This window comes from Calidris pugnax, unplaced genomic scaffold (genome assembly GCF_001431845.1).
Source record: "Calidris pugnax isolate Ruff unplaced genomic scaffold, ASM143184v1 scaffold79, whole genome shotgun sequence".
NCBI classification, from domain to species: Eukaryota; Metazoa; Chordata; class Aves; order Charadriiformes; family Scolopacidae; genus Calidris; species Calidris pugnax.
The window spans coordinates 1,323,973-1,333,596 of NW_015090817.1; the positions used below are offsets into that span (position 1 = coordinate 1,323,973).

At 53.5% G+C, this 9,624-nt stretch overlaps 1 protein-coding gene across 1 annotated transcript in view; it reads left to right on the plus strand.

Moving 5' to 3' along the window:
- The first annotated feature begins 2,975 nt into the window (after positions 1-2,975).
- The window catches only part of ST8SIA3 (ST8 alpha-N-acetyl-neuraminide alpha-2,8-sialyltransferase 3), a 16,534-nt gene continuing 9,885 nt past the window's right edge, over positions 2,976-9,624 (plus strand). Inside the window, exon 1 of the mRNA XM_014939751.1 lies at positions 2,976-3,058. Coding sequence (XP_014795237.1) covers positions 2,976-3,058 — 83 coding nt within the window. The remainder of the gene's footprint in view (positions 3,059-9,624) is intronic.

Below are 9,624 nucleotides of genomic sequence, written 5' to 3' on the forward strand. Positions count from 1 at the left end.
GGGGGGGGGCAAAGCCTGGCCATCCCTACCCCTTGAAGATCCTCACCCCATCTGTCCCCAGCCCCCCCAGCGAGGTGGCAGCCACCGTGGTGGCCATCCTGCCACACCTGAAAGTCAAACAGGCACCAGCATCACGTTCTGGAGGCAAACATCTTTGCCGTGGTGGGGTTGCTCTTACACTAAAGATACGCTGCAATACATCACCATTGCACCCCGTGCCACGTCTGACAACAAATATGATTTTAGGTGTCATGCAGCAGGCATTTAATTACTGGAGACATGGGCTTAATGGTATTTGTGTCACAGGAGTGAGCGGGACAGATGTGTCTCGACTCAAGGAGACCGAAACGCTTGCTTCAAAATACCCCTCCTGATAATAGGTAATTTTACAAAAATGGTTAAATGAATCAGATTCAAACAAGGTCTGTTTTTTCCATCTGATCAATAGATCCGAAAGAAACAATGCCAAATATCATGAGTTATTGTGCAGCACTGATGGCTGTCAGGACAATGGGAATAGCAAAGACAAATACACACCTTTTCCTCGGTTATTACTTTAAGCCTTTTATTATCATTATTATGGGTGATTAAAAATCCCATTAATCAGATGCTAAACAGATTAAACTCTATGAATTAATTTTCTGGAAATAACTAAGACAAACATTCTGTGCAGAGCTCATTTAATGAAATAGAAGCTGTTTATCTGCAAAATTAGGGCTTGTGCATATCTGAGCTTTGGCTGGAAAACTCCACTGCCGTGTGGGCACGGCGGGCGCGGGCTGGAGACGCCACCTATTTTTTACCCATTCTAAGTAAAAGAAAGATCTTGCTCTAAGTAATTTATGATTCATTACACAAAGAGCTCATTAGCTAGGGCCAGAAAACAAGATTACGGTCATTTAAGAAATAATTCTTTGATTTAGTGTTTGAGAAGAGGAGGCTGCAGGACAGAGGAAGCGTGTGTGGCCCGAGGGGGACGGGGGGGCCGTGCCTGGGGGCTACCGGGGGGTACACGAGGGCTCAGGTATAAGCCCCAGCGTCAGGCATGGCCTCGGGACTAACGGCAGCTCCAGCGGTGCCAGCCCCAGCTCCAAAGTTCCCTGAATTCCGAGCCTCGCCACAGCTCACCCACGCTACAGCCCCAAGCGCCTGCTTCATTTAACCTTTGCGCTTGCCCGCGCTGTAAAACCGCCATAAATAATTTGCTAAAAGTCACGGATAATAATAGGTAACGTTTTAATCGTGCCGACGGGTCTCTATCTGGTTGAAGTTTGGCCTGTTATTCATAAATGTAAACAGAGAGGTGGGGAGCAGTCCCGGCAGCCGCCCCGGGAAGCACCCCTTGACTCACCAAAGGCCAGCAGGTCCAAAATCCCCCGGCTCTGCATCCTGTGGAGGTGGCCAGGCCACCACGGCTTCCTTGGAGCTCCTGCCCAACGGGACCGTCAGCAGCAGGAGGACACAGCAGAGGAAACCCCCAACACAAATTATGCTCCACAATTTGGTTATTGCGTCATTTCATTACCAGGGATAAGCACTGACACCTATTTAACACGATGTGCATCACCTGCTGATGGCTCCAAACAGCCACGTGCCCAGTGGGGACAAAGAACAACCACCTGGAAGGAGTGCCCTGAAGGAAGATGTCCTCTCCTGCTACGCCAGCAAAACGTGCATCTGGGGAACTCTAGGATGGGGCCGGCCCCAGAAGTTGAGACTGCCGTAAGAGGTGACAGGTTTTTTGGCAGGCTGAAGTGGGGGAGGCAGCGGAGGAGGGCAGGGGCTCATCAGATTAGACAGCTCAGCGGTCTCCCTTCAGCCCCCGGAGCCACCGGCTTAACAGCGGTGAGAAATTTAAGCCAATCTGAGGATTTTCTTGTTGGTTTATCTGCATCTGCCCTCCCGTGCTGCTCACACCCTCAACCTTTTCCTGTACGTGAGAGCCAGGGATCCTGTGCAAACCTTCTTACCTGCTAACAATTAAAGATGGTTGTTATCAGTTTTGCCATTAATGGCGATGATACAGGAAATGAGCATTAATTGATTTTCCACCAATATCTTCCCTTCCCACAATTATGGAGCTGCCTTCAAGTGTAAAGTGCTGAAGCCAACGTGATAAAAAAGTTTCACCTGGGAGGAAGTGCTGCCACGATGCCCTTCTCCACATGTTCATTGCTGGAGCCAGTGGGACACAGGTCCTGGACTGGTGGCCACAGGAGCCCTCCCTGCCCCTTCGCTGCAGTCCTGCCTCTGCCACAGCCCCCCCAGGGCACCCAAATCCCCCCCCGGTCTATACCTGCACAAGCGTGTTTGCACTCCTGGTCAAGTCCACCGTGACATGGTGGCAAGGTCCTCCTCCTGGAATCCCCCAGCTACTCACCGCGTTATCCCCGTCCCCAGGGTGACAAGCCATCCCAGGCTCCATGGCATCTCCCTGGTTCCTAAGCAATGCTTCTGTGTTTAAAAAAGAAAGCTTTTAAATCCAGTATCCAACCCCTAAAGCATCATCAGAGACAAGTGGACCTTCTGTTTGCATTCACTTACAGCCTTCTCTAGAAATTGCCTATTGAATTACTATTTCTTGTGCCTGTTTAAATAAACAGGCGTATTTGTTATTGCTGTTGAAAGTTCCATGTTTGGCCTTTTTAAGTCATTTGATTAGGAAATAGAGAGAATATTTTAGCAGCAAAGAAGGCACTGACAATCAGCACTAGTAGGAATAATCCAATTTTCTTTGCCAAGAAGGGCAAGGGTCCTCCTAGGAGGTCAAAGCTCCCTTAGCACAATTAGAACTTTAATTAATTAAATTGGTTGAGCCTCCACCAGTGGGGGCAGCGTGTTTGTCCCTGCCCAGCAGAGGTCTGGGAGGGGAGACACCAGTTTCCCGTGCCCTGGGCAGAGCCAAGCAGACCCCCAGCTCCCTCCAATATGCAGCCGGACCCCCCACCCTGCCGTGGTGGCCGTTCACTCAAGAGATGCATCTTTTGGGCTCTTTGCTTAACAAGAAGAGCAAAATTTGCCTTCTTCAGCAGCTTGGTGACGTGCGGCACGACTCTCGGTATGTCGTGCTGTTCAGACATGCTGTCTGCAATTAATATTGCATAACGGCCTCCTGATTCCTAAATTATGTATTTCTTCTTCTCAGCATCGTCTGTTTTTTACAGGGTTAATTATTTTCCATCACTCCGCCTTTAGCAACAGTTGTCTTAATTAAGGGGCCAGGTTCCGCTCTCATTCTGCCGGCGGATCCTAATGAAATCAATGGAGCCGCACGGTGTAAATGGGCGAGGGACAGCGGCCATCTACGGAAAACTCAAGTGTTCCCTCTCCTATTGATTAATGCGTAAAATTAAACCAAGGCATAATCTCCAACTTATGACTAGATGTCACTGAGTAAATCACTGCAAACCCCCCTCCTCGGGGTGGCTTTTCCACAGGCAGTTTGAATCCTGCCCGTTCCCCTCCAGCTGCCTGGACCGAACGGATCCAGGATGCTCAGAAGGAACACTGGGAACCAGGAGCAGCTCTGCCATGGCACCAGGATCTCATGGCTTGGCTTTTGGGGGTTAAAAACAGGAGTTGGCAATGAGACTCCATGGTCATTGTCCTCCTCTTCCCCCTTCCTCCCTGCCCCTCTGAGCTGTTGGATGCTCATCCCCTGGCGCTGGGCATCCCCATTCCCCCCTCGCCCCCACCCAGGCTGTGCCCTGGCTCTGGGCAGGACCGTGCTGGGGTCCCTGGCAGGCAGCCATCCCAGCCCCACGTACAGGTTGATTTAGGACCAGGAATCAAACAGCTCAGGGGAAAAAAGGGTTTAAAGCATCCAAGCCCCTGTGTCTGCCAGTGTCACCCCCAGGCTCAGCACGAGGGGTGACCCACCGGTCCTTCCTGCCCCAGCCTGAACACCCCTCCGCTGCCTCGCTGGCAGCAAAAGGGCTTATCTTAAACTATTCCTCCCCTGCTTGCATTTCCTGACAGCCGCCTATTAAAGCAGAGCCAGGCATCCATGCAGCGGAGGCTCCAATAAGTGGATCCCCATGCAATATTCATGGATGGCTTCAGAATAGTTACAGATCCATCACACTTGGCAGCAGGACGGCGCGCGCTCCTAAATGCTGGGCTTAAGCACCTTTTTGAACCGGAGCCCTGAGGATGACCACACCAGGGGCCGTGCCTGCGGGGGCCGGGTGGTGCCTGGGGGGACACCAGCAGCCCGGAGCCTCCTCTGATGGTGCCGATGAGGCCAGAGTCCCTCCCGAGAGGTTTCCTGTAAGAAAAGGCAAAGATCTCTGGCAGGCGACAAGGGTGACCAGGCAGTGTCATCAGCCCATCTTGCCAGTGTCCCCATCCATGCCATTCAGCACAACAGCACTGGGGTGCCCCCCGCTATCCCCGCCAGCAGCATGGCTCTTTCCCATCAAAGCCCCCCACCCACCTCCATCCCAGCCTCTGGGGAGACCCTGGAAAGCCCTTGGGAGACCCGAGGGGGGGGGCTGTAGGGCATCCCCAACCCACCCCTCTGCTCCTGCACCCGGCTGAAGCCATCGATAAACCCCCAGGCACACACAAGCCAAGGGACCCCGGCCGGGGCTTAATTCCCTCGCCCTGAGAAAGGTTTGTTTACCAGCTTCTTGTACGTCTGGCAAGCACCACACTGCAGCTCCAAACCCCATCTCATCCCCCAGGATTAATTTTTACACAATCGTTCTGGAGTCTATGATAATCACTCCATAAAAAAAATGAAGAGATTTGGGATTTTTCTCAATGCAGAGGATTAGGTCTAAATACAAGTAATCTGCAGGAAGCTCAGCTGCATGCACACCACTAATCGCTGCCTTACCCTTCCCAGCTTCAGCCCTTTCATTAGTATTTTCCATGGGAGGGCTGTTTGTCCTTGCTGAGGTCAGCCCAGCGCAGTCAGACACAGCCTGAGGGCCACGGCCATGTGCCAGCCACGGGGGTTGGCAGGGGGGCAGAGGACAACACCCACGGCAGTAGTTTGGGTGAGCTGAGGTGCCATGCATTGCTTCAGTGCCCTGCATCCCTGCAGTGCTGTCCATCCCAGCATCCCTGCCATGTATCCCTGCACTGCCCTACAACCCTGAACTGCCCTGCATCCCTGCAGTGCATCCCTGCATCCATGTAATGCATCCTTGCACTGCCCTGCAGTGCCATCCATCCTTGCACTGCCCCACATCCCTGTAATGCATCCTTGCACTGCCCTGCAGTGCCATCCATCCTTGCAGTGCATCCCTGCATCCCTGTAATGCATCTTTGCACTGCCCTGCAGTGCCATCCATCCCTGCAGTGCATCCCTGCATCCCTGTAATGCATCCTTGCACTGCCCTGCAGTGCCATCCATCCCTGCAGTGCCCTGCATCCCTGTAATGCATCCTTGCACTGCCCTGTTAAGAGAGATGACTCGCTGATGTCCTGAAGCCTTTAGTGAATTCCTGGCTGCTTAACTAGGTGAAGCCTGAATAACAATCTGGGAGCTGGTGATTTCCCCAGACCCAGGGCAGTTGTCCCCATGTCCTCCTGCATCCCTAGGACCCTCCTGCCTTATTCCTGGGGTTTGAAGTCGTTTTCTGCTGAGGCTTGGGGCTGAATTCCCGCATGTTCCCAGTGGGACACAAGCGACACGTGAGCCAACCCGTGCTTGGGACTCGGGGAGATGGGGACCAGGCTCCCAGGGCTGCCAGGCTGGAAGAAAATACTGTACGTAGTAAAGTCAGAAAGAGATGAGTGCCCTTTATGTCCAGCAAGCGTTTTCGCAAATATAATTAAAATAAATACATATCTGGGACTGGTCTGACCGCAGGTCTAAGGATGCAGTGCCAGATTTTTAAAACAAAGTAACATAAGCACTTAGAACAGGACTCAGGCAGACTTTGGGTACTTATGTTCAAAATAATTGTCCCAGGAAGCCCAATTCAGCAGCCACCCAGGCTGAAAGCACTTAGGCACACTCGGGCAGGCGTTCAACAAAGCATTTAGCTGCCCCGGCGCTGCATCAGCAGAAATCTCAGGGCCTTCCTTCAGGGGAGTGACTCAGGGAAACCGCAGGGGTTGGGGCTGAGACAGATGGGGTCCCACCTTAGTCTCCCCAGGTGCGGTCTGGGTCCAGTTCTCAGGTTTATATGGCCACTAAACAGCAATTTTTGCAGGCATCCTCTGCCCACCGTTGGTGTGATGTCCCTGCCAGGGATGCCCACCCCATTTTAGGTAGCTCTGCCACGTCTTCCTGCCAGGATAACCCCTGGCTGGGCTCCGGGTGTCCCTGCTGGGGTGAGGACCAAGCCCCCACAGCGATGCCATCCCCTGCACCACTCCATCTGTGGCTGGTTCCTGCCTCTGTTGGCTGCTGAAGTGCTGTAGGACTTGGGGATGGGTGGTTCGTTAGCAGGGCAGCGTGACGGGAGCCGCAGGTGGCTCGTTCCTCACCGCCTTCCCCCGGGAACGCGTTTTCAGAGCAAGTGGAGAGGCTGCAAACCAGCAGCCTTGGCTGAGGAACGCGGCGGAGGAGGGAGGACGCTCCTGGTAATAAATTCATAGGTCTTCACACACCAGCAGGCTGGCAAGCACCAGGTTTTAAAGAGACTTTAAAACTGTTTTGCGTGCAGTCAGTCAGACCGAGACCCCCTTACGCTTGGAGGCCCTAAACACCAGCTTCAAAGGAGGGAAGCAAAGTGTAAAGAGAGCCTGGAAAAGGCTGATTTCAGTGGGGGCAAGCCTTCAAAGCACCACTTCCCTGTAATGTTAAGAAGACCGTGTCCCGTTTCCATGAATAAGTCAAAAAGTGGGAACCTTTTCCTAAGCTCACACCCGACCCACCGGGTGTTCCCTCCGTCGGGCTTGAAGGCGAATCGATGCTCCTGGTTTCTTTCATGTGGTGTAGCTGCGCCGTCCCCCTCTGCTCCGGCTGCTTCAGTCTGTTCCAAACACTTTTCTTCTCTTCTTCAGTCTTTTTGAGCAGTGGTGAAACTCCCATCGGATGTACCTGCTGGAGGTTGGTTTGGTGTTGGTGACAAGCTGATGGCTGGTGGGACAGGGCATCCATCGAGCGCCCGGGGAGCAGGTTCCATCACCTACGTCAGGGCTCTGCCGCTGCAGGTTTCGTACCTTCCTCCTTGGAGAGCCCTGAAACTAAACAGCAATTCCTACAAATTTCCTTCTGTGTGCCACTGCTGTTTTCTAGCAAACACGCTCCCGTAAGGAGGGGTATTTATCAGCAGCCCAGGACTCGGTGTAACCCGCACACTGCTGCTGCAGGGGTGGTGGGGACCAGCCGGTGACGTGGAGGCCAGAGACATGTCCTCCCCTGCCCCTTGGCTTGTAAAACACCCCGTGAATAGTGAAAACCCTGCCTTACCGACCCACCGCCTCCTCCAAAGCTTCACACACACCAAAACAGGGCACCTAATTGAGGAGAAGGGCTCCCGGGATGCGGGGCAGGGAGCTCTCTACCTGGGCCTCCCCACTCCTCTCGCCTGCAGCCTCCGGCGAGCCGAGCTTCTGTGTCAATTACAGGAAAATCAATGAAGATACTGTTCAGGACTCCTTTTCACCATTCAGCGCGGATGATATCCTTCACTTTCTAGCACTGATTCATTTACTTTCAGCCTCTCCAGGGGCTCCTGACATATTGCTATCTCTGAAGAATCTGAAGCAAGAACTGCCTTTGTTTCCACTGCAACTTGTTGGCGTGCGCAGGCTCCGGGGACGGTGCTGCCAGGGCTGGGGCTCACAGCGGGGTCAGAGGGAGAGAGGTGCAGCACAGGGCAGGGCTTTCAAACATTTCTTGCCAAAGCACCTTTCCAATGTCCCCTCAGATCTCACTTGCACAGAGATTGGGCAGGATCAGGGGCCAAATGGGTCCAAAACCCATGGAGTGTCATCAACCTCCTTCCTCCAGCTCCATGTGGTTCTGGCTGAGCTGTCCCCAACAGCAGTGACACGGGAGCACTGCTGCTTCTCTGGCTGTCCTGCCACTGCCAACACATCCCTCTCCAAGCATCAAAGTCCTACCTGGGCAGTGTTTCCTGACAGGTCTCATCCAGCTCTGCCTCCAAGGGCTTTGTCCAGGCTCCCAGGACTATGGTGACCTTCCCCTGGTGCTCACCTGCTTGTGACAAAAAGCCTCTGATCCACCCAGAGTCCTTTAGCGTGCTCCAGGACATCACAGGACCACCTGCAGGAAGGGGGAAAAAACCCCACTTTTTATTGCCCAGCAGCCTGTTGGCAATAAATGCTCTGCTCTCTCTCATTAACTTCCAATTGGGGGCAGCTGGGAGTTTTGTACAAAACCCAAGGCCTGGGAGTTCTTCTTCCACCTGAGGAGCTCTGGAGAAGTGGAACAGTGCAGGACACGAGGGATGTACAGTCCATGTCCCAGGATGCATGGTGAGACACCACACAAGATAACCTTAAGTATTATCAAACTGATTTCCAGAATATCTGAAGGTGAAAAGGTGTGGAGGGTATGTCCTGGGACACCTGGGTGGGCTTGTTGAAGCTGGGGACACTATGTCCTGGGTGGACAACAACAGAAACCATGTGAAAGGTCATGTAAAAAATCTATCTTCCGTATCAAAACAGTGCTATTTCCTACATTCCTATCCTTTTTTCTCTCCACCAAAGCCACAGGCATCCCACAGGACTGGGATACAGACCTCCAGGCCATACTCAGGCCGAACTCCCACTGAAGGCTGAAAAACCACGCTGTGACGTAAAACCCAACCCTGCGAGGTCCTCATGTTCCTCCTCTTCAAAGAGAGCTTCATGCATGGAGAGCTTGTAGGATATAGCCCAGAGCAAGGATGGTGCTACAAAGACGGTATTTATTATTTATAAGGCACTTCTGTGAACTCAGGGCTCAGAGGCAGAGCTGTCTATGGGGGTGAGCTTTCTAAGGAAAAAAAAGGTAGCTTGAAGAAACCCTGAAAATATTGCAGTACGCAGAAGTCACGTTTGAAAGAGACATCCCTCAGACTGCCGAAGTCAGGCTCTCTTGGGGCTCATGTAAAATTTGCTGTGTGATTTATGGGGCAGTTTAATTAGTAGTAGGGTTCATTTGGGTGGTAGTGTGCCCTCAACATTGGGCTTTTAAAGAAGGAGGGTTTTTCTGATAGTCAGCGTTGGGCTTTGCCTTGCCCGGGTGCAGGCTGTGGCGCAGGCTCCTGCGGTGCTACACGTGCCATACGGTGACCCAGAGTGTCACCGCGAAATGTCAGGACCCCACGGCCCTGACGGGGGGAGCAGGGGCACCTCGTGCACCCACCTGGACACCGGTCGCCCAGCAAAGGCACAGGGTCTCGAGCAGCCCGGGCTCCCCACGGCTCGGCTTGTGGCCATGCTTGGCTTCCACATACACCCGTGGGGCTCGGGGGGGTCACTGTGGGACTGGGGCTGTTGGGGGGTCACTGTGGCTGCCAGGCTGGGCCACACCTGTCTTTTGGAGGGTTACTACAGGGGTCCCGAAAGCAGTGGGAAGGGCACTCTGGGCACCCCAGGGTTGTCAGGGGCATCCCGGGGATGTCGGGGGGGCACACTTGGGATGCCAGGTCATGTACATGGTGCTGCTGGGGGGGACACCCCCGGGCTGGGCTGTCGGGGGGCACTCTG